Here is a 25151-nt window from a genome sequence, read left to right as displayed (position 1 = left end):
TTTTTTTTTTTTTTGTGGTGTTTTTTTTTTTTTTTTTGGTTTTTTTTTTTTTTTGTTTGGTGTGCATGTGTTTTTTCCCTTCCTCTTATTTTCTTCTCTTTCTTCTCACCTTTTCTGGACAATTGGAGGACTTGCCTTCTCCATGATGACTGGGGAAAGCTTCCTGAGTCAGAGAGCTCCCCCATCAGTAGGAGCTCTTTCTAGGAATAGGGTAAAGGCTGCAATCTGGTGTTCTTCAGGTCTAGGTCTACGGGGGGCAAGGGGGTGGTGGTGGTGCTGTTTTTGTTGTTGTTATGAATTTGCACAACCCTCATATTTATTTGAAAAAACTCAATGGTAACTATTAATCCAGAGTTTATAGAATATGAACATTAATGTTCATGAGTTCTGATCTGAGGTTCTACTTAGTGTCTTGGCTCAACTAGGGATGTTTTTAAAACACACTCACTTGTTAAAAATGGAAAATGATTGAAATTTAGCTTTTGTGGGCATCAGATATGAATAAATTAAGTTTTCTTTCAAAGTAAGAATAAAGATTGCAACATGAAATATAAATGTGCCAGGATCCCAAAATATTACAAACCAAAACAAAAGCGGGGCTTGGTAAAGCTAAAAATATTTTGGAGAATAAAGAGTGGTAATAGACTCACTGGACCCATCTCCCTGCTGTAATTACAACTTCAGAGAATTAGAATCAGGTTTTCCCCACCACCAGTTAGTTGTGACCTTTTGGTTGTAGGGTCCCAGTCCAGCTGTCCCTGACAATATGGTGTTATTCTTGATCTTTAGCATATGACCTGATTTAATCCTCTTGCTCCAGACAGAAGCAGTTTTTTCTTCTGTTGGTTGTCCAGCGCCATTGGCTCCCTGTGCCCAGCTGCACTTAAATTTGTTTTTTTATGGACATGTGGAGAAACATGGTTCAAGCTCTGGGAGTCTACTCCAAATTGAGAATTGGCATGGAGCTTCCAATAGAAAGGAGAGGCCTCTCTTTCCTTTTGTGTAATAAGACCTTTAAAAGTGGCTAAAAGGAGGATCAGACTGTCTGGAGAGCTGGATTCTAGTCCTGACTCTGCCATAAACCATCTGTGTGACCCTGGGTAGGTTACTTTTTTTCTACAAGCCTCAGTTTTGTATGTATCCAATGAGAGCTGGTTGGGTCATCTCTAGACTTCCTTTTAGCATGCACTTTTCTATGTGCTCTAAACTGAAGCCGTGGACTCACGCCTTCCTACAGGAGGTGCCCTTGGAGAAAAAGGGCTTCAAGGGAACAGAAAATTCCACTGGTTGTTTCTAATATAACCCTTTCTTTGGCTCTTCAGCTACGGAATAAGGTGTCAGTAAGGTGGACTTCAAATCATTCAGTCATACTAAACATCCACTACAAGTCAGACACTGAGCTAAGTACATAGCATAAGGCAGACACGGTCCCTATTTTCACAGAATTTATGATGCAAATAGAAAAGAAAGAGACTATACAAAATTTGCAATTAATTAATTAGAGTGGTGTATAAAAAGGGGAACCATAACAGGGGAGGGGAGAAGTGAGGTATCTGGGAAGCCTTCTCTGAGGAAATTTCATTTATGCCCAAACCTAAAAGATGAGTAGCTTTTCACCAGGCAAAGGGGTAAAAACAAACAAACAAACAAAAAATTTCCAGGCAGAGGGAACAGTGGGTGCAAAGACTGTTTTGCTTAGGTGAGTTCAAGGAGCCACAAGGAGACTGGAATGGGTTCTGTTGCTCCCAGGCAAGGGGAGCATGGCAGGAGCTGAGGCTGGGCTGGCTGTGAGGGCCATATCACACAGGCCCATGGGGTTGGTCAGGCTGTGGTCTCAGTGGCAGCTGTGAAATGATGTGGGGGCCAAGCAGGGCTTTGATGAACTCAGTTTCAATTACATGGGCTCCTCGAATCTCCTGAAAGCCCAGGGAAAGATTGTTCTGAGTTGCTTATAACCTTGCCCTTCCCTGCTGGAGTTTGGAAGCTCACCAGGGAGTTGGCTGTGCCTTGGAACCATTCCCATGATTACTCCTCAGTCTATCAATAGTGCATGTGTTCAATATAGAAAGAAAGCCCAACATTTTGAGAGTTCTTTTTCCAGATGGTTTTGTATCATTGATTCACTTTTTTCTAAGTAGCATAGAAAGCATTTATCTATTGATTTATTTTTATATGTGTGGAGACCCTCACCTTTTTAAGGCCTTTAGAATGGAGAGCTGCTGCATTATTAGACCTATGAAATGTGTATTACCCCCAACAAATTGGGTGAGAATAAACTAGAACAACCCCAAAATGTACCCTCCCAAATTTATCTCTCTCTTTGTACTGCAGGCAATGCCTGAGTCACCGCTCAGCTAAGTGAAGAATCGTTGAAGTATGGAAGGTCATCTTATTCACCCCCCCGTCATTTTACAGAGAGGGAAACTGAGACCTAAAGAGGGGACATAACCTGTTTACACTCAAACATAGCTAGTTTCTGTCAAAATCCATTTAGTGCTGTTTGCACTGGCTCTTGGCCAGCAAATGTGAATTTCTGGGGTTGCATGACCTCCTCATCTCTGGGTAACAGTGTTGGAGGGTTTGGGGTCTTCCCCTGACACCTTTACAGTTCAGGTGCCTAGACTTGCCTCCAATCTCTCTGGATTCCAAGGATTGTGAGAAGAATGTAAAATCACTCCAACTTCCTGACAGAAATTCACATTTGAAACCAATGGCAGAGGGTAGATGATGCAGAGATTCCTCTAGAGACAGCAGCCCCTCAAGTGAGTGGTTTGGGTGCAGAACCCCAGCCAAGCCCACTTAGGTAAGAGCATCATGGTGAAGGGTCCAGGTTAAGTAGAGGAATATTACTGTCATCATTTGTGACTGAAGGTGGCATATTACAACTTATCAATTGATTTTCCTACTTGAAAAAGGAAGACAGATGCAAGAACAGGGTTAAGAATATCCAGATGTGTCATCAAATAGAGCATTGAGACCCAGATTTTCAAGCATCAAATCAGGCCCTTTCCTTTGAGCAGTTGGGAAGATGCCTTTGTCTTCCCCTGGAATAAAAAGTATGTGGCAAGTAGTGAAGATAATGAACAAGGATGTAAGTAAGGACTGATTTCCTGTGTATTCCTGTGTAATTCATAAAGCAGATACCACCAGATATCCTAACACTGAGGACCTGGTGGCCAGAAAGATCTTAGCTTCAGGCAGATCAAAGAGTTCATGAGCAACACGTAACTGCTGAACAGATGATCTCTTGTTATTCTTATCTGAAAACCTCACTACCAACAGCGTTGCTAAGAAAAGAGGAACGATGCTCAGACTGCTGCCATGCCTGATGGTGGTAACATTTATTATTTTATTATTATTTTTACTTCTACTACTACTGTTGTTATTTTTGGATTAATTATCACTTAACATTTATGGAACATTTCCTGTATGCCAGCACCATGGTAATCATTTTACTTATATCCTCTCAACATGTCCTTCAACAGATCTGATGAGATATAACAATTATTACCCCATTTTACAGATGAGAAAACCAAAGTTTTCAATAACTTACCCAAAGCCACAAAACCAATTAACTTTAGACCTGGCATTTGACCTAGGTCTACCTAACCACATAGTTCTGTATAACAGTAGTACTACGAATAATGGCAGTAAACATTCTCTGCTCCCTACTATGCCTGACACATAGTGCTGTAGGCACCCCATTGTAAATATGAGGAAACTGAGGCTTAAGAGAGGGTAAGTAACTTGCTCAGAGTCACACAGCAATTAAATAGTAGATTTAGGGTTCAAACCCAGAGAGCCCAACTCTGGAGTCTGTCCTCTCAACTACTGCTTTTAGACATTATGCTGAATTCTTTTCATCTGCTGTCCCCTTGTTCTTATGTTTTTCTCAATGCAAAAAAGGCAATTGTGTTGGTATTTCAAATAAGACTTTTTAAAAGTTAGCCCAGAGCATATCCTTTTTATAAAATGGGGCACATCATGTGTGTTTACTTTGCAGTTCATTTTCTTTCAGTAACCCATTATTCCACTAGTCAAATTAAAAAATGCTGATTTTCTTTGATGACTGGTATATTTTCTATGGGCTGGAAAGATAATAAGGAATTGGTAATTATTTATTTGCAAAGATGTTCTAACTCATGTCCCTAGAAATCATTTGTTAACCATGTGAAATCTCTGACATGTATACAAGGTGGAGAAAATGGAGACGATGAGAAAACCAGGAGATTGTGAGTCAAGCAGGTGTTAGGATACTGAAGAGTTACTGCCCTTTGTGCTAGAAATAATATGGGAAACTGAGAAGATATGGCGAGGCTATTTTCTTATATGAATTTTTTGACAAACCTGTAAACTGTGGAAAATTTCCAGTATTGGGTATTTTTGTTTGAGCTAGTAAATGAATGAGCCACACTTAACTTACTTTAATAAACACAAAGTGTGTTGTGATTGGGGTTGGGGGATACTTCCTGCTTATGTTTTGGCTGAAATGATAGAACTTTTTTTAAAGCCTAATTTTTGTCTTATATTTGGTTACAAAAGCATCATAATTCCAATTATGCTTATTTGCCTAATTGATTGTTCCAAGGCCCTCTCTGTACTTATTTGTCACAGGAGCTTCTCTCACTTGAGAATTTCAGAGGATTCCAGTGATGTTAGCACGCAAATACAAGCTTGGATGTACTGTTTGTAAACTTACCTCCTTAAAATGAGCGCTGGCTAGGAGTTGGGTCTGAAATATTTTGTTCATTTGGGCTTTTTCAGTTATTTATGCAGAAATAAATTACAACAAAGCTCTGCTGCTACCTTGCTACGTGACTTTGAGTAGGTACCTTGATTTCTCTGGGCCCCAGTTTCCTTATCAGTTAAGGTGAGGCAGCATGGAGTCCTTCAAGCTCTGATGATTTGTTGCTTGAACCCAGCTGATTCTGTGAGAGCTTCTCCTATATTTTGAGAAGCTACATACAAGCAGCCTTGGGGAGTGGCTACCAAAATTTCAAGGTGATGGTCATTCCACGGAACAGACTTAAGACCAACTTCCTTCTACTTTGGGCATCTCTGCAGGATGTTAACAGTTGGTCCTCTGAGGCCTGGAGGAGCCACAAAGTGTGGCGTATACAGCCCTTTGTGTCTTAGGTGGCTCTCACCAAACATCCTTCTCCCTGAATTCCTTTAGTTGAGAGGGTGCAGTGTCTAATCCACTTGACGGTTAGCAGTGAGCTTATAGATCAGTGTTTCCCATGCCATATGTGAGATAATTTTAGGTGATGGGGATTAAACATCAAAACATTTTTTAATGGTTATATATTTATTGTAATGCATAAGCAAAACAATACAACTACACTTCTAAAGTCACAGTCTCACAGCTATCATTGCTTAGGGCCAGACTAAATCTAGAGAGAAAGTAAGTTGACCTAAACAAAAATAGCAACTAAATAATATTAAGTAAATAATAGCGTAAGTGGTACCGGGTTGAAGCAAAGTCATGACTGAAGTTTGAGAAATGCTATTAGAGAGGGCTTTAAGGGTTGGAGGAAGAAATAATTCTTTCAAGTCACCAGGAAACAGTATAGAACCCTGGGAAACTTTTTTTTTTTTTTTTAAAGTAAAAAGTTAAATATTGCTTTTTAAAAGAAAGCCTTTTAGGCTTAGTTTACCATTAGAATAGACTTAATACCCTAAAAGATTTTGAAAATCAGAACTGCTCCCAAGCTGTTAGCTGTTTTTATTTTTAAACAACTAGTGTCTGCATGTCAGAGAGCAGAAATCAGTTTGGAAAGAGGACTTGAGTCAAGAAAGAGACTCAGCCAGGGTCTACCCAGGCAGCACATTATGATAATATGTACGGGACCAGCTGGACACTGAGCAAAGATGACATTGTGTTGTCAAGGGCAGGACTGCCCATCAATTTCCAAGATAGGATTGAGTTCAAATGACAGAAAGAGCAGCAACTGTGTTGAAACTGATGCATGGGGGAGGGGCAGGGCGGCAGGAACCAGCTGGGCCTAAAGACAGGAAGTCCTCGTACCTCCGGAAGGGGGTGGCTCTGTTTTCTCATCTGGCTGCTACCCTTCCTTCTAACCTTAACATCTGTCAGCAAGATCCACCTGGGTCCTTGCATGATTAGAGCCCACTTTAGGGGGAGCTTACTGGTGCTAATTTTAACCCCCAAGAGAATGGAGTGCCTGCTGCTGGAGCGGGGGCCAGATCAGCCCAGGAAGCGGGACTCCACGTAGCTGCTGCTTATCAACTTAGGAAGCCCTTTGTGGGTGTAGTGGAGATTGTTAATAACTGCTGGATGAGATCTCAACTTTTAAGCTACTCTGTTTAGTGCCTTAACATCTTAATAAGGCCGGTGATTCCTCTTTGATTCATTTGCTTGTTTATTCAATCAGTCATTCAATCATTCACCTATTTAATATATATTCACTGATTGACTGCCTACTATATTAGAAAAGAGAGATAAAGAGGTGAACAAGGCAGGGACAGTTGGTGACATGAGGTATACATATATGCATGTATGCATATTTATTTGCTGATAGTAAATAAGTAATTGCACACAGAATGATTTAAATTGCAATGATGGTAAGTGCTAAAGAGAAACACAGACTGCTAAGAGAGCTTAAAACCAGGAGCCTCAATCAAGTCTGAAGAATCAGGGAAACTTTTAAAATTTTAGATAAGAACGAGTAGCATTTAGTCAAGCAAAGAGGAAAGAGCATTTTAGAAAGAAAACATGTTCAAAATTTCATGTGGGGACAAACATTAGAAGCTTGAGGAAGGGCTAATAGGGAAGGCAGGTTAGATCTGAGATCCATTTTTGAGAACATAAATTCGAATATTTCCCATAGGTTGGTTATCTCTTGACTTGTAGATATGGATCAATTGTATTTTCTTAGTCACAGGCTGCAGAACTCATTACCCAGTAAAATGCTAGCTTTTAGACCAGTGTTTCTGGTGATGATGGTTTTGCTGTTATGATAGCAGCCATTGAGCTCTTACTATGCATCAAGTTCAATGTTAAGCACTTAGTATAATCTCCCTTAATGCTCTTAACAGCCATAGGAGGGCACCACTATTTTTCTGTCCATTTAACAAATGAGGGAAAGTGAGGCTATCCTTCAAGGATTTGGCTGTGCTAAACAGAAAAAGAGTTAGATTTTGTGTCTGCAGCTTTTCGACCTCCAGGTCACAAGGGGTCATCACCACTGTTTTTTCCCACCGCTTAGTTGATGCTAATCCCCACACATTGGACTTCAGAGGTAGAGAGAAATTCTCCTGCTATTTGAGCCTGTAATATAATATCTGCTTCAATTGAAGCAAATTGACGACGTTACTCAAAGGCAAATTGAAAAGCCAGATCTATGCTAAATCCCAAGGGTAAGTTAGTTGGCATGTGCAGCGATATACGGGAAGGTGCTTTTCTGGGTTAAGATAAAAAGTCCTGGTATCATGTCACACTATCGGGCACCCCATCTCAATCTCTCTGTGCCAGCCCTGCAATTTGAAATACTCAGTGGACAGAAATGAAACTTTATAGAAATTAGGTGATCATCATCTTTATCAGATGAATTTGATGCCCTCAGCATGATTTTAGCATCCTCAGAAAAAAGAGATTTACCTGGAGAGGCGCAAGAGAAAGTCTGAGGCATGGATCATAGGACAGTTGGCCTTTCTGCCAGCTTGCTGTGGGCAGATCAGCTGGCAGATGACCTAGTAATTAAAGTCCTGCTTAAACGTATGCTGCTGGTCAGTCATAACAGAAGCACACACATTGGTAGCCAGGAAAGGAAAAGAAAAGTGAAACAAAAAAGTAACACTCTCAAGCCCACAGGGTGCAAAAATTAATCTGAATTGACTGAATCCGGATCTGACGATTAAGCTTGAAAGCAGAACCCAAGTATGAATATATTTTACCCCAGTCTGTGAAATTAATCAATATTTGATATGTGAACATATGCTCTTGTGTTGCTGGCTTAATTGACAGTTGCCATCAGCAGGACACCAGTTGTTTAAACCCACATTCTTTACCCACAGTTCTGGGGAGAGATGCAGGAAGGAAACACAGGGAATAGGGTCACAGACAGTGTCAGATATGAGAACTCTTCTCAACCCATTAGCTTCTTTTATCATCCTTGGGGGCAAAGTAATAAAAGTTTCAAGATACGTGCATATGTAAAACATGAACGGACAGCAATATACTTTGGCAGTTATTTAGAAGAATGGTTAAAATTAATGTGGTTGGTATAATTGAGAACTGTCTTTAATTTTGGATTATTCCTTATCTACTTCTCTTTCGAGCACAGTTGGTGAAACCAACATTGAGCACCTACTACGTGCTAGACCTGAGGCAAATGCTTTGAGGTATATTATCTGTTCTGTGGGGTGTAGATAAGGGGGGTATGTCCCACCCTGTTCCAATCTATTTTACCATTTCTTGATAGAGGAGAAAAATATATCTTTGGTCTTTTTTTTTTTTTTTTGGCTAAAATTTTCTGGCTGAATCATCAAACCAGCTATGCTCTTCCAGTAACTATTATGTGCAACAAATCTATAAAGTCAGACCTCATATTCCTCTACCTTTTAACTTTGGCAGAATCCTAGAAACTCTTCTTGATTTGATTAGCTAAATGTCTGTGGAATGCAATCCTTGTTGCTCAAAAGAAAAAAGAGTTGGAGAAAATATTAGTAAGGTACCATTTTAGGATAACCTATTTGTTAATCAGTAAACGTTTATTATTTTTTATATATGCCAAATTCTATAATGAACACCATTGAGATGGATAATGTCCAGGTTAAAAATGAAAGTTAAGGAGAACTGCCCTTCACTTTAAAAATGTAACTTCCCATAATTTGCTATCACATGTATTACATATTAAAACTCTTGAGTGTGTGTGTGTTTAGCAGCCCAACTTGTAACAATAGAAAAGCTTCTAAGCCTGGAAGTTTGGCAGTGTTTTCAATGTTCTTGTGTTTAAATTGGCACCTGTGGTATTATATTGGATGCCATTTTCTGAACTTGGAAATAGAAGAAGGTGGAGAGAGATTTTACTATAATTCATATGTGGGTCTGAGTCTTAGGGGGAAAATAACTTTACTTGGATATAGAGTAGTAATATTCTGTAAAGTTAATAAATATCCACCCTCTATCTTGGGGATAAGAAATTGCACAACTAAGATTTTATAGGACTTTGGCTGTATTTATATGATTGAAATGAATATTTTAGCCAAACTTAGCAGACATTTTAGATAAACACCAAAATTAAAGGGTAGTTTGGGTGTTTTAAATATTTGGCTGTATCAGTTAACGTGGACTCTCAAAGTCTCAAGTTCAAGTGTGTCTCTGAAATTCAGCTACCTCATTTGTAAACTGGAATTAAGAATAACATCTGCTTGCCTACTACTCAAGGTTGATCTTAAGAAAAATTGAGATAATGTATGGAAAAGCCCTTTGAAAATTTGACGATGCTAGTAAATTGTTAAGTGCAAAGTACTATTTATCCAGTTTGTGAATGAATGAGGGCCTGTCTGCAAGGGATGTGTTGACTAATTGGGTTGATTTGCATACATATATACATGCCCACCTATACAAATACACACATAAATGTATCAAGATGAAAATTCAAGGTAAGGTGCAGTAAGTGACGAATGAGAAAGACAGGAGCAGTTCACTAAAGGGTTAGTGTTTTGTAGACTGGAATAGAAAGAAACAGCTTCAGGTGAAGATGGGTCTTTTTGGCAAAGAACTGTTTGGTTGGGTGGAAGTGAGTGGTATAACTTTCCTGAAAAAGAAATGGGGGGAACATGCAAAGGATGTCTGCAGACAGTGGGTTTAGGGAGCCTGTCATCACCCTCTTCATTTTCTTCTTCCCCTTCCTCCTCCTCCTCCTCTTTGCCATTATCTCACATTTGTTCCTTGCTTACTCTGTGCTGAGCTCTTTACATAGATCAACTCATTTAACCCTTAAAGCAACCTCAGCTCTCTTGCAGTTATTATCCCGTTAAAGTGGTAGAAAACTGAGGCTCAGGAAAAGTGAAGAAATTGGTGCCAGCTGGTAAGTGGCGAAGCTGGAATGTGAGCTGAAGCCTCCCGAATCCAGAGCCAGGGCTCTGAACTGTTGCCAGTCCTGCCTCCAGGTTGAGAAAGGCAGGAAATGAGGTTGGAAAGGGAGAATCGGCCAGACTCATGAGGGTGTACTTGACCCTGAAGGCTGAGTTTCGAAAGCTGGCGTCTGAGGAAGGTTAATCTGGATTTGGTATGTAGACTGTACTTTGCACATAATTAATAATCAGGTAGTAGAAATGAATCACAAACAGGCAAGGGTGAGTGTTTGCTCTTCACAGTCCAGATTGAACAGCCCAGACACCAAAGAGTAATTTTTGAGGGAGTTGAGTCAGTACATCATGGAATTTAACAGAAGTTAAATTCTGCTTTACTCTGCTTTGCTCATGTGGAGTTTGATGATACACATTCCTGTGTTTTTATGATGTCACAGATCATCACCACGGAAACATCTGTGCTGTAACAAACGCTGGCTTGCAGCGTCACTGAATGTGTCAGGGAGGAGAGGAAACTGGCTCAAAATGATAAGGCTGTTAATAATGAAAGTTCACTCAAATATGTTAGCAATAGCAGCCTCGGTTGTGGAGAGAAATATAAGCAGAACTATTCAGAAAAGCGTAGAGCAGGACTTGTGTATTATTAAAGGTTGGGCAAGGTTGATTTTAGAATGCTGCTCACATTCAAAACATGGTTTCCTTAAAAAGTCACTATCTATGCTGTCTTGTTTGATGATGATAGAAATCTTTCAGGAGCAGGGAGCTCATTTCCCAAACTGCTTATAGAAAATCTTCCCCAGAGCAAAGGAAGGCTAGCTGGGGACTTCCATGTATTTTGAGAGAGACCTTAAGTAATCAGAAGTAGAATTGGCCATGGTTGTTGTTTGTATTTATTGTTTGATGAGTCAATGGCAGTATTAGCTGTGTGGCTGCAGAAATTACTAACTAAAAGATGACTCTTGGCCCTCCAAGGATTTATCTAAGTTGCGCACTGGTTTATCTTGGACTGAATCCAGACTTCACCAATTTTAGGTTTGGTTTGCATGGTACTTTAAGAAATTATGTATTTGTTGCTGACAGTTAAAAATAAAGAGATTTTATATGAAAATCTGAATTTGCAAATTCCCTATATAATCAGAATAGCTGGTAGTGCTGGATGCACATTCTCAAATGGCAACAGCTAGGTCAAACTCAGAAGTCGTGTCCCTTTTGAATGGGGCACATACCTACATTTAGCCACACCACTCCCCTCCACTCCCATTACATTGACCTAGCCCATTTTAGTAACATACCTTCCTGCCTGGTCCTGTGAGCATTTGATTTTGTGACCCTTGTTGGAGGGATTAGAAATTAATTATTCCTATCACACTTCCTGGTATATGGAGGACACCCCATAAGTGGTAGCTCTGATTAATCTTTATCAGTTACAGGATTACTTATCTAAACTTGATCCTTAGATGAGCGCTGTCCCATAGAACTTCCTGTGATGATGGACGTGTTCTAGTCCTGTGCTGTCCAATATGATAGTCACTAGACACTGTAGCTATTGACCACTTGGGATGTAGCTAGTATGACTGAGAAAATAATTTTTATTTAATTTCAATTAATTAAAAATTAAATTTAAGAAGCTGCATGTGGCTAGTGTCTACTGTACTGGGCAAAGCAGATTAAATAATGAGATTGGACATCCTGTCAGATGTCCTCATTTAGGATAAAATGTGAGGACAGACACTAGGACTGTGTGTGTGAGTGTGTTCATCTCACAAAAGATGACTTACAGTGGACTTCATTGCTTAGGGTCATCTACTTCCAGAGAGGAAATCACCCCTTATGTCTGACTAGACTTCTTGTCAATTTAAGGAGCTAAGACGTGTTTTACAAGATGTTTATATGCATATTTATGCCAATAAATATAAGTCATCTGAGGCTTGAATGGGACATTTCACGGCTTTCTGTACCCTGACTGTCCAGTTAAGAATACTACTTAAAGATAATGACTATACCTGTGTGTGGAAAAGCCTAAATTATTTGATGAGCTGCTTGACCCCACCATTCATGACAGCACAGAGCCAAGAGCCAGTGTATTTATGGTTACATGAAGCCCTGCTAGACTGCTAGAGGGTCCTGAATTCTCAGGGTCAAGTCTCCACAGAATACTGTCTCTTATGGCTTCCATCACAACCACACTGATCACATGTAATGATCTTGTTGCTGTAAACCAGCCTCGAAGTAGGACTTCAAAAGATCCCTCTCTCATGCCACTTACCCCTTCCTTTGCACATTGTTTGCTGGGAAGCTTGTCCCTGACTTTCCTCACTGAGTCTTTCCTCCCCCCACTTCAGAGCCCTCCCTTTATCTTTGTCACAGAGTTGGAAACCCCAGAACCATCCACCAGTCTCTGGCCCACTGGCAACTCCCTGGCCTCTGTCCTGAAACCTGCTCTAAGCCAACTTTTCCAGCTGATAAATAAGTAACTTCGCTGCTTCCAGGGATATGTGCACAGGGGTCAATACAGATATTAGGCTGTTTCATTCAAAATGTAGCTCCGAATTATAGCCTCCCCACCCACCTCATCCCAGCAAAAAAAGCTTTCTTAAAAACATAGAAAACCTAATGAAAATGATAGAAACAGTTGTAGCTAATTGTATCAATTGGTGACTGATACCAATCCTCTTGTAATGGAAAAAAAAAACAAAACACACATGAATATCTTCTGTTTGGATCATTCATCCAATCGAAATTTTATATCATCTATTCTTATAGTCAAACTGCTGAGAGGATACCATGTCTTCCTTTTTTATCTTTGTGCGCAAACAGCAATGTAAACTGCTATTATGACTGTGAATGGAATGAGTCCTAGAATTCAATAGGAAGAGAAGGAAAACCCTCCTGCAAAAAAAAAAGTAGATTCTACATGCTTTTAAATTTCTTCTTAGCAAAAAATGTATTCTAGAAAAAGACCAAGATAATATCAACTGAGACTAACTAATAAAATGTTCAATTATCTGCATGCATCTATGTTTCTAATGCGGAATTTAGTCCTGCTCCCAGACATAAGGAGGCTAAAAATTCATATTCAGATAAGGAAAGGCAAACCTTGGCGAACAGATGGAGCAGAGTTCAGCATAAAGGTTTAATCCTATCAGGCCGATTCCTGTATGGCCATCTGGATAATCCGGCACACACATTCAAGGCCTGTTAAAAATACGACTCCAGCCAAGATTAACGTCACAGATTTTCCACTAGACTTGCTCATATTTGACTTTATGATTTTCCAGGCCCAGGAAGATTGCTTGCAAATAAAGACTTGAGTATTTCTTGAAAAAACAGTGACATGGTTTTCGTTTGTTTGTTTTTAACCCGAAAATTGTTTCCTTTTTTTTTACAATATTGGGTGTCTATATTTGGAAGATTATTTTCATTTCATTTTCTTCCCTGGTTTTAATTTCTCAAACTTTACTTACAACGGAATAATAAAGAGAATTGGGCTACAAATAATTTTGTTCATGAAAGTTCTTCTTGTCAGAAAGAAAAGAGTTATTTACCCATTGTGTAATCAGAGGCAAGTGAATTTACTATTTTTGCAACAAATATCACAATTGGATCCATGAATAATTCATATGAGGATTCTCCCACCCTCCATGATTATTTTTTCCCATTGCTTTTGCAATGGAGTGGCTGACAATCATAGAGCAAGAGAAAAAAAAGAAATTAGAACCGATGGCAGTATTTTCCTTTAGCTGCTTAGGACTAATATTTTGTACATGTTAATTTTGGATCTGGCAGATCAAACATGAGGTGGAAAACAGTGTATTCACACCTTGGGTTATAAAATTCTGAGTTTCCACAGTGTATTTAACAAACAATTTTTGCATATTATGAAACAATGCTATGTTGTGTGTCATTAAATCAAAAAGCCTTCAACAAGTCTTTCAAGTGCAATTTAGAAGTTATGGGAACATCAAAATGTTAAGATTTTCCATTGCTAAATTGTTAAATAACCCTATGTAGTAAACCTGCACAGAGTTCTGGATCTCAGAGGAACTCAGAAATCTTAAAGCACATGCCCTGAGATGTTTTGGATTACAATGGTTGTAGGAGCATTTCTGTCCTTCCCTTGCTATGTCCACTAGTTGTTGAGGAATTTTGCTAATTCAGAACAGAGTAGGAAAGCTTCAAAATAAACAGGAAGTAGATCCAATTTGGGCTTGGTCTATAATTAGCAAATAGCATAGTTTGGAACTTAGACACTATTTCGATTAAATGCATCTAGATATTCACCAGGTTAACTCTACCTCAATGTAGATGGATGTTGGAGCTATATTTCCATCTAGTGACTATGAATTTTTCCTTTTCTCCTTTTCTGTGAGAACCCTTAATGCCATCAAAGCAAAGGGCTTTCTTGCTAAATTAAGTCACTTTGAAATAAAGGATGAAATTCTCAATCTCCTCATTTAATATTTAATAGGTTTAATTGCATCTGGTACCGAGAAATCTCTATATCATGGGTTACATTTCTCTTTTTTATTTTTTTTTTCCTTTTTGTCTTTTTCCATGTCTGGCAACGGATCGCAACCCTCAGTGTCACGCCCGTACCGGACCGGGACCAGCAACGGGATCGCAACCCTCGGTGTTGCTCCCGCACCTCGCTCAGCCAGTGAGCGGGAACTGGTCTGTATGTGGGATCCGAACCCTCGGCGGGAGAGCCACCGCACTCCCAAGTGGCGCACTGTAGCAGTGCGCCACCAGGCCGGCCCTACATTTCTCTTTAAAGTGATAAACACACCACACAGACACACACACAGGGAAAGAGGAGACTCTTTTGCATGTATATTACATGATACTTTGACAAGTAATAACTAGATATTCTATTGGACAGGGCAATAAATGCAGACCAATAACAAAACAAAATAAAAACCCTAATAAACAATAAAATGCTTAACTGCATAATACAATTACCAAAGAAAATAAAGGAAGGCAAAAACAAATCCCTAGTAACTCAGGTTAAAGCAACAGCGTAAGTATTACAAAGATTGCTACATCCTGAGTGAGGAAACTGTGAAAATTTTTTGCTTATTAGCTGAGATTATTTGTTGTCTGTGGTGATATTAGCATTCTGAAAGTGAAGTTGGCATACTCTGATGCTAGAGTTCAGGACAGGCATTGTAACTGTTACCAGTTTCTGAGGAATCCACTTGGCGGATGGGTGAACCAAGAGTAGATTTGCCTCCTGCAACATGGGAAAAATATAGTGGGCCGGTCTCCCAGCTAGGGGCGAACTCTCTGCTTGCCTTCCTTCCTGTCGAGTAATTGCTAGTGTCAGGATGAAAGAAGGCAGGTTTTGGTGCTACTCAGCTGTGAGCAGTTGGGAAAATTATCATTTCACTAAAAAACCCAGAAGTAACAATAGTTCAGATTGAGCAGGAAGAACAGATATCTGTGCACTGAGTCCAAGTGGGGACTTGTGTCCCTATCAGTCCCTATCAGTCTCTGGAACAGGGTTGCTCCCAAGCACAACATCACCCAAATCAAGTAGATAAAAGGGAGAAAGGCTTGAGATTTTATGAGGTCACAAGTATCCTGTAGAAATGAGCTGAGCTCATGGGTTTCACATTTTCTGCCAAGTTTCAAAAATTTGGGACAATAACATTAAAGTCAATTCCTCATTTTTGAAAAGTTTCCCATTAATATTCATTCCAGGAAAATGAGATCCTTTAAAAAACATTCTACTTTGGAAGAACTGATGCCAAATCCACCTACTCAGTACATTTAGCTGGATATGTTAGCAAGTAGCTGAATTGGGAGTTCTTAGGAAAATTTTACAATAAACTACATAATCTGGAATGATGGGTGTGTAGGACAGTCTAGTGAATAAATAAACTCTGGTTAATGGGGAACTGATGATAAAAATAATTATTACAGCAGCAACTAGCATACTATGTACCTGGCACATAATAAAACACAAGTTGGTATTTTATGTGCATTTTGCTGTAAGTCTGAAGTGGGCACCCATATGGATACTACAGCTTAAAGAGGATGTGATTGTTTCAAGGTGGAAGATGTGGAACTTCAATAGCTGAAGTTCTTGCCCATTTTCAAATACTCCAAATGTGAAAATCAACTTAACATAATTTTGTTTTTCCATGTTTACTCAGAAGCCAGTGAGGGCTGGTGTCAGCATCTTCACCTCCATTGTAAGCATCAGTTATCTGCTTTGTAGCAACGCTCATTAATAGAGTTCTGGTTAAGAGAAATCTGGAAAAGAGGAGTTTGCATGTTTTCATATACCATACACAACGGAAATAGAAAACAACCTTATGTCCACTTCTAAGTGGAATTTCATCTTGAGACTTAGCATAGGATTAGAAAATTTCTAAAGTTGTACAGTGAACCAACTGATAGAGTGTTGTTTCTCCAGTGTATTTAAATACAGACATGGAAGAAGAAAACCAAACAGTGCACCTCTAATTAGGCGTCCATAATGGGGCATCAACTGTTGCAAAAGCCTCATTTTTGGAGATAAGATATGATAAATGCTGAACCCGTGTCATCTATACAGCTACTCCTAACAAGTGACATATTGATCACAGCACAACAAGATTTCAGAGGCAAAAGTAAGAGCAGCCCCAGGACCCTGCTTATGGCTGCACACATCACTAATTCACCTCAATGGGCAGGCACCTCTGAGCTCAATTAACCCTTATTCCCAAGGCCACCCATAAACCCCGAGGTAAACATGGTTTTACTGGCCCTTGCTTTCTATCAATGAAATAGATCATTTCTATTGGAGGCTGAGGTGCAATTCCAGCTTATAAATTTCACCTTGCTAATAAAGAGCCTGATGCTTCTAGCGCGAGTGTGTAGGAGCTCGAATCATGTAACACTGATTCTGTAAATCAGAACATTTTAAGCTGCTGAGGGCATCCGTGATTTCTTCTGCCTTTCGTGGCTATTTGAAGGAAATATAAATGCTCTGGAGGTAGGGCAGGTGATAGCAAATGTCCCCTGGTGAAATTGTCTGCACACAGAACATTAGTTGTTAAATATGTACTGGAGCTGAACGATTTCTTTTCTTTTTTTTCCCCCCCTCTTTTTTCCTTCTCACCACGACCATTGTTCAAAAGCAAATTGGAAATCTGGTAATTAGGCCCTGACTCACGGTGTAGTATTAGAGTCCCGAGCCAAAGTTCAACACCCTGAAATGAAATTTAAACCAATTAATCTGTTAGATTTTTATCGCTTGTCCGTGTTTTCTCAGCAATTCCCCCAGCACGTGGCCTTTGATCAACTCTCATACAAACGCTAAAATGTGTGCCTGCTGCTAGCAAGATGGGAATGACATTAACGTGGTACTCATAAAACAATCAGAGCAGAGAAGCCCTCAAACAGACAGGGCATAGTAATATTTAATAAAAGCACACACATAATCTTCAGAATTAGCATTTTGTGCCTTGCAGTACCTTTGGGAGAAGAGCTTTTATTTGTGGAGTGATCATTATTATAACAAAGAAGAGCTACCTAATAATTTCCACTTTAACTCTGGAATGTGCCATGAGCATTTCAGAGCCATTATGCTAAACTGTGGTGGGGTAATCATGTTATTGTCATAGTCTGAAGGAAGGAAAATCTCCTCTACTTTGGTGACTGGTGAGGGGAGAGGGAAGGGATTTTAAAAAAGGAAAAAAGAAACCCCAAACTTTTATTTTTAATAAGATTTAGAATCAGGAATGAGCCTGCTGTCTTTGTGAGGACTTGGATTATGAAAATTCATTGGTGAGGAAGAAAGAATCTTTAATTAATTAAATCAAGAATTCGCTGGCAAAAGTGGTTTTGTATTCAAATACCCCCATTCTATAATATTTTCTCAGATATAGAATTGTACTGATTATTACAGTCCCTGGGCTGAACTGAACTTTTTTGTAAACCTTTTCACTCTCAAATTCCACTGAATCCATCGACTACTAAAAGTGATCTTTCCCTGTCTCTCTCTGGTATCCTGAATGAAAGAAAAGCAAGTCCCTGGCTGCTTTGGATGTTCTCTGAGCTTCCTCAGAGGAAAAATAACCAAAAAGAAGAGAGAAGGGGAAGCTCAGGGTCTGTTAGTCAGCACAGCTGTTTATTTATTTGCTTGTTTGTTTTGTTTTTTCTAGTATCAATTCTCTCTAACAAGTAAAACTGTTATCTTACACAAAATTAAATGTTCCATTGTCATTTAATTTTTTTTTATTATTGTAATATATTACTTTAGTATATGCTCATTGAAAAAATTCAAACTACACAGGTTTCTGTAGAATAAAACTTAATAGCCTCCTTTTTTCTTCGGCCCTGCTCTTGTCACGTTCCTTTCTCATAAGGACCCACTGGAGACAGTTGATGTACGTCCTTCCTTCAGACCTTTGTCTGTCATACCTGTTCATGTGTACCTGCACACACACGCGCGTGCGCGTGCGCACTCTCTCTCTCATGCACATACAGACTCATATATATCATTTAAAAATTAAACAGGATCACACTATTTATTAGTTTGCAAATTGCTTTTTTTCTTACTAATGTATTTTGATATCTTTCCACGTGAGTTTATACATTTTTTTTCATCCATCCAATGACACTGCTAAGTATTCTATGGTATGGATATACCGTAATTTATTTAACTCCCCTATTGGGGGCACCTAGACTCCTGGGTTTTGTGCTATCAATAACTGCAGTGAACATGTGGGTATCTGTAGTTTTGGCCACAATTAGCAGTGAGCATGTGGGTATCTGTAGTTTTGGCCACAATTACAAGTATTTCCTGGTCTGCTTTGGTCTGGCAGGTTTGTGACTAGGGTCATAGTGTAAATTGGTGGCTATGAGTTAAAGCCAGACCATAAACATCTTGTTTGGCCTACACATTTTTAAAAAATAATGAAGTAGTTGCTAACATTTAAAGATTAGAAAATTTCATGTAAATAACTGGACTTTCAGCTTCTTTTGAAAGACAGAAACCCAGACCACCGTAGGTCTGCATTTGTATGGTTACCAAAGGTTGGAGCTGCACATCTGCTGCCACCTTTAGATGGGACATGTGCACTCACCAGTGTCCTTGCCACTTCCCGTCGCCTTCTTGGTGTTGAGTGTCAGTGGCCATTCATCTCATACTTGTTCTGAAACCCCGATCTGCTATATTCATTTGTGTTTCTTGCCTTGGCCTATGTAGATCTATGAATTCTCAACAATGGCTCTTAGGCTTGATCTCTTTAGCTAGTCACAGTGTTTTCTACCTTGCATTATTGTCATGTTGGAGCTCTTCATTCTGGGGGACCATCATATGCACTGTTGGATACTTAGCATCCTTGACCTCCAGTTACTAAATGCCAGTAGCATCCCCTCCCTACCCTCTCTCTCAGTGGGACAGTCCAGGGTTCCTTTACATATGTTCCAAACTTGCTAGTGGGGAAGTACCACAGAGCCTCCTCCCGAGACTAACATGACATAACAGATGTACAGGCGCACATTTAAAACCCTCGGATGTCTAAACTCAGAAAGGCCTGCCTGACTTCCATGTTCTAACATGGTGTATGACATCTATGCAGAGATAGTGGATTGTGTTGAGAACAGAGGTGGGATGGACCGAAGGGGTGTGTCACTCTCCTGGGGCTTTCCTGGGTACTTTGCTCAAGGCTTTTTTTCTCCAAAAATCTAAGAAGATGATGTCACATGTTGTTTTCTCACCAGGTTGTCTCTGGAAACTTGCTGTTCTTTCTTCCCCCTGACTAGTTGACATATAAGCTTTGCTTCTGGATAGCTGCTCCTAGTATTTGAAAACATTACCACTTCCTTAAGAAGTGCTTGAAACCACATATATACACATACATATATACTTACATGCCTTCTGTATCCCACAAATAACAGATGGAGAAAAAGAGGAAAGGGGTCAAGTCTAAAACCAGCAGGTCCTGACCATGCTATTTTAAGGTCTTTCCTGTAGGAGCATTTCTCAAATACACAGACACACACTTTAACCTCCTTTTGTGCAATGGAAGGCCTGGAGGAGACTATATTTATGTAAAGAAATATGCTTGTGTGATTAAAAAAAATAAAAATTAGCAGAAATCCCAAAGCTAATACTGATAAACAACAAGACCATTAAATGCTCACTCTGACATCACTGGACTCCACACTTTGCTGTCAGGCAGGCCTCTCAAGACCAGTTCAGTTACCAATATCCTATTCTTCTCAGAAGTATCAGGGATATGGCAATACCTTTTCGACTCCCCTCTAGCAACTATGTATACTGAGTCATGAATTAAGAATTAAGATTTTGGGATATCAACAAAATGTTTCCAAATTGCTTATAATTTAAGAATTTTACATAATTGTTAAATGTAGTTTATTTCTTTTATAAATTGCTTAAAATCAGACATCATATTCTACCATTGGTTTGGGAGAACTTAATCATGAACTTAAATATTTTTACTTCTAAAGAAAGCTTTTGTTTGAGAACAAGTCCTATGCCCGTAAAACATTGATCACAACAGTATGTTAAAAACTGGACAAGAATTTTCAAGTGAAGTCATGAATTGTTTACATTCTCTTGATTAATTATTTTGTTTTGGGGAGAAAGTGGAGGAGCGAAAAGTCATGTGAACTACCCAGTTTTAGTTGTAAATGCGTTGCCATGGGTTCAGCCAACATGAAATGTTTAGTTTGGATATTTCCAAATGTCTCTGTGCAATTTTTAAAGATTAACTTGAATCACAACCAAACCCATTCTACTTGTTTGTGTGGTGGCACGTGAGCAGTGGTCCCACTGGACTGGGCTTAATATTTTCTTTCCTTCTTGCAAAAGTTAAAGCATGACATTTTGCCAAATTTGACAAAGTCCAATAATTTTTTGCCAGTTTTTTTCCTCACTGTTAAAATTAACTGGTGCTCTCCTTGGCTTCAAAACTTTGAAAGTCAGTCTTGGATATTTAATAAACTTTTTATTAAAGAGGAGCGTGCCATATTTTTGTGAGATATTGCACAATATCTCCTGTAGTTTAGAATTTGCTTTGTTGCTGGTCATAAAAGTAATCATGAGAAAAGCAGCATGGCATTTTGGAGTTAAAAATCCTCAGTGGCTCAAAAGTGCCCTCTGAGAGATTTCAAAAACATAATCCAACAATTACATTTATGCCCAGCAATTCTGTTGAAAGTATGCCATTCTCATTAGGCAAACCACCTACAGTCTGTTTGGGATCACAGTATTTGCAAATTATTTCCCATCTCCAAGGGCCATTTATAATGGAAAGAGAAGTGATATGAAATTTTTTGACTCAGCCATTTGGTTGCATAATTCACCTTGAGTGACCTGCATTCTTTGTATCTGTAAAATGGGATCCATGATATTTATTTGAAAAAAAATTTTAATGATTTGTAATGAGGAATGTTGCTATGTTAGGGTTGCAGACATAAAGCATTGAGCAAGAATCATTTTCTGCTCTGGCCTCCTCTCTTTCTTAGCTTCCCATTGGACAGACATGTTTATCTAAAAATGTATAAGTTTTCTTTTCAGGAGATGTATCTAATTATGAAACAATTCTATCAGATTTCCAGTGCATTCCAAAAAGTCACCCATTAAAAAAAATCTTTAGCATTTTATAAATTAAATTTCACATCTGTGTTTTATTTCATAAGGTTTCAATTTTGATAAAAAAAATTGAGTAGAATGTATGTATCATAATAGAAACAATGAAAAGAATTTTTTAAAAACTGAAGTTGCACCCTTAGGTTTCAGGTCCTAATGTGAGTAGGAAATGCTGAGATCTTGAGGGACTTTCTGTTAGTGAAAAGATAAAAGATTTTTTTTTTTCTTTTTCTCAAGTCTCCCATCATTAAAGTTTGGTTCTAACAGCAGACTCCTTCTCTTTTTCATGTGTGTTGAAAAGCAGCTACTCCCTGTATCAAAGCCATCAGCCCGAGTGAAGGATGGACGACGGGAGGCGCGACTGTGATCATCATAGGGGACAATTTCTTTGATGGGTTACAGGTCATATTCGGTACCATGCTGGTCTGGAGTGAGGTAGGTGTTGTCTGAACATTAATATCTAATAGCTTGGTCTCGTTGAAGATACTGTCTATACTTGAATTTCTAATAGAATGTGTAGAATTTAGTGGTGCCATTCTGGGTGGGCCAGTTCCAGTCTACAGAACTTTGGGAAACTAGGAAACATAGTGTGGGTTTACCAGGAGGCAACACTTTCTACTGTAATGACTTCCATGTTTCTGGCCCTTAAGCACCAAGAGAGCTTCTGTTTTGTAATTTGTCCTCTTGAGCTTGCCATGGTGTGGAGGTCCTATTTTATATTGGGAATTGGAAAGGAGATGCAAAGTCACAAAGAGACAGGAAAAGCCATTCAGATGTTAGCAAGGTTGTAATCTGTGGATATTCTGTAGAGGGTCTACTGTAATCCAGTCTTCAAGGAACAGCATTCAAATGACAATAATAATCCAGATATTGGTGGTTCTTGAGTTATTCAATGACTCCTCATCAGAGAGTGAGAAATTTTCTAGGGGTACCTAGAAGAACCCAAGGCTTTTTCCAGCCCTGGGAATTTACAGCTCCCAGGTGTCTTAGTGTGTGACTACAGCTGTATGAAAATCACCATGTTCTGCTTATGCAGTGCTTTCCAAGCACTGTGGTTACTATTTTAACCTGCCAATTGATTTGTCTGGCAATAATCAACATTAGGTCAAGGTCACAAAACATGAACATCACCAATATATAGATGTCATGGCAAACTTGCCTTTGCTTTTTAAATTCTGAGCTTTGGTTTCTTAGTCAGCATACTCAGAGCTCTTCCTTTTTCATCTCACCAAAGTTTAGAATAAAAACAATGCTAGGGCTATGAGGTATCATAGAGTTCATTCATGCCACTCGCTTTGTAAGTTGTTATGTTAACTACTAAACTTTATGGAGACTTACTATATGCTGTGCGGTGTATAGATCATCTCGCTCTCCTCTCTACACTATGAGGTAAATACTCTTAGCACGTATCTTTTCTTGATGAAGATACTGAGGCTCAGAGACAAATAGTTACATAACCAGAGAGCAGCCTCCCAGAGCCCATGAGTGTAAGTGGTGTGTATGTGGGCACACAAAGAAGTCAGAAGCAGAACTGGAGCTAGAACTCAGATTTTTCGTTTCTGTTTCTAGTTGTCCTCCTATGACACCACTGTTTAACCCGTCTAGATATTTGATTTGTTTTCTCTTTAGAGGGGCCATCGAGATGAGGAGAGGGTTAGGATGGTTATAGTTGGGTATGTTTATCTTTCCAAAGCAGAGCCTGTCCTTCATTTTAAGCCTTCCATGTGCACTTCTCACTGCCAATAACCCACTCAAGCAAGGCTCTTGCCAACTCTTGCTGCTGCTGCCTTTGTATTTCCCACTTAGCCAACAAGAGGTGCACTTGGCCAGAGAATCAAAGCTCTCACAGAGCTGAATCATAGATGGGCTTCTCTATGTACCCAGCTAATTGTTATCCAAGTAGGAATATTCCAGGCCTGAAAAGGGGACTAAGCTCCCTCTGCAGACTTCACCCCATTCTTTGAGGGAATGGTTGGGTAGTAAATTAGAAGCATCACATCTGTACATTTCTGCTGAAGCCTTCATTCTGCTGGAGACACAGTCCTCATGAGGACAGCCTTCCTGGGCCTAATGGCTGTATCTTTATTCTTTCTACCCCTCTTTCTGCTGCTTTTTGTGGAAGGTAGAAGAGGGGAAGAATAAGTATAATAGGGACTCCTTGCTTCATGTCATTGCAGTCAAAGTTAGGACTGAGCAGTGGAGCTCAGAATTGGCAGTAAGTCTTATTGACCCTGAAAAGAAGGTAGATTAGTGAGAAGCTTCTTCTGAAACCTTGTGTCTTAGCTCCAGCAGACACCATTGCATGTGGACTAAGCGCACATCAGGATATCATTAATTTGCTCCTCTGCCTTGTCCTTAGTCAGTGTCTCCCTGTTTCCTCTCTGTTCCCTCTTTTAGGAGCAGCTCAGAGAGGTTAACATCTAAGTTAGATTTATCCAAGTTGCTTTAATGGGTCTGTTTTCATACAACAAAAATTGGTGGAAGTCATGGAAAGGAAAACCTGTGGAAGCAATATCTTTGTCCTCCTCCTTCCTTAGTCTGTCCACTGCCACTGCCTTGCCTGTGCCAGAAGCTTCTTTTCATCCTGTCCCAGAAGTCAAGGTGGGTCCAGCTAGGAGGTGAGGGTGGGGAATATATGCTCCTTCTTTATCCACCTGCTCCTCCTTAACTGCTCTCAGTTATGGCTGTGTCATCAATCAGCCATGACCCTGTCTTTGTGGATACCTTCTGTCGTAGAAGTGGAGAAGTAGCTCACACTTACTAAGGGTTTATCATGTCTAGTCACTTTAGGGTATTACTGTATTTAATCCTCATGAGAGCCCTGTGTTAGACACTCCTGTTATTCTAAGTTTACATATGAGTAACCTGAGTGTCAGAAAGACTACGAAGCTTGCCCAAGGTCACACAACCAGATAGTGCTAGAAATTGGATTTGAACCATTCTGCATGTTTTTACAAAGGAAGTAAAATTCCTAGTTAATGAGAGCAAATGTAATCTTCAGAGAGGGAAGAATGACAGAAGGGAGAAAAAGGATGTATAGTAAGCCAGGTGGTATAGTAGTAGAAAGTAGCAGTAGCAGCAATAGTTATAGTATTGATGGTGGTTGTTTTTAATCAGATAAAATTATATGCAAATGCCTTTTATTTTTGTAGGTTCAAAAAAAATATCAACCAGTTTTGAGGCTATTTGTCAAGGCTTACATTGGATAGAATCAGAATTTGATACTGTGAATAATTGAGAGAGCTACAGAAAAATGCAGAGTATGATTAATATTAGCTAACATTCATTGGGCACTTAATTCCTGCCAGACGATAAGCTAAGTGTTTGATATGGCTCTCCTTTGAGCCTCACGACTGTATATGATATTATTCTCATTTTTCTGGTGAGGGAATTAAAGCTTGGGGGAGTTAAAAACGTTTTTCATCAGTTATCAGTGGTAAAGATGGGATTTGAACTGTACAGTCCCCCCCCCCCCCCCCCCCCC

General features: G+C 39.4%; 1 protein-coding gene across 2 annotated transcripts in view; it reads left to right on the top strand.

The window, feature by feature from the left end:
* EBF1 (early B-cell factor 1) overlaps nt 1–25151 on the top strand; it is a 402505-nt gene that overhangs the window by 273152 nt on the left and 104202 nt on the right. For both annotated transcript variants that reach the window (XM_008571252.1, XM_008571253.1), the window contains exon 8: nt 21969–22102. In XM_008571252.1, coding sequence (XP_008569474.1) covers nt 21969–22102 — 134 coding nt within the window. The remainder of the gene's footprint in view (nt 1–21968; nt 22103–25151) is intronic.

The sequence above is a fragment of the Galeopterus variegatus genome, unplaced genomic scaffold (genome assembly GCF_000696425.1).
Source record: "Galeopterus variegatus unplaced genomic scaffold, G_variegatus-3.0.2 Scaffold671, whole genome shotgun sequence".
In the NCBI taxonomy this organism is placed as follows: Eukaryota; Metazoa; Chordata; class Mammalia; order Dermoptera; family Cynocephalidae; genus Galeopterus; species Galeopterus variegatus.
The sequence above is the reverse complement of the archived record's forward strand: the minus strand, read 5'-3'. Positions and strand labels throughout refer to the sequence as shown.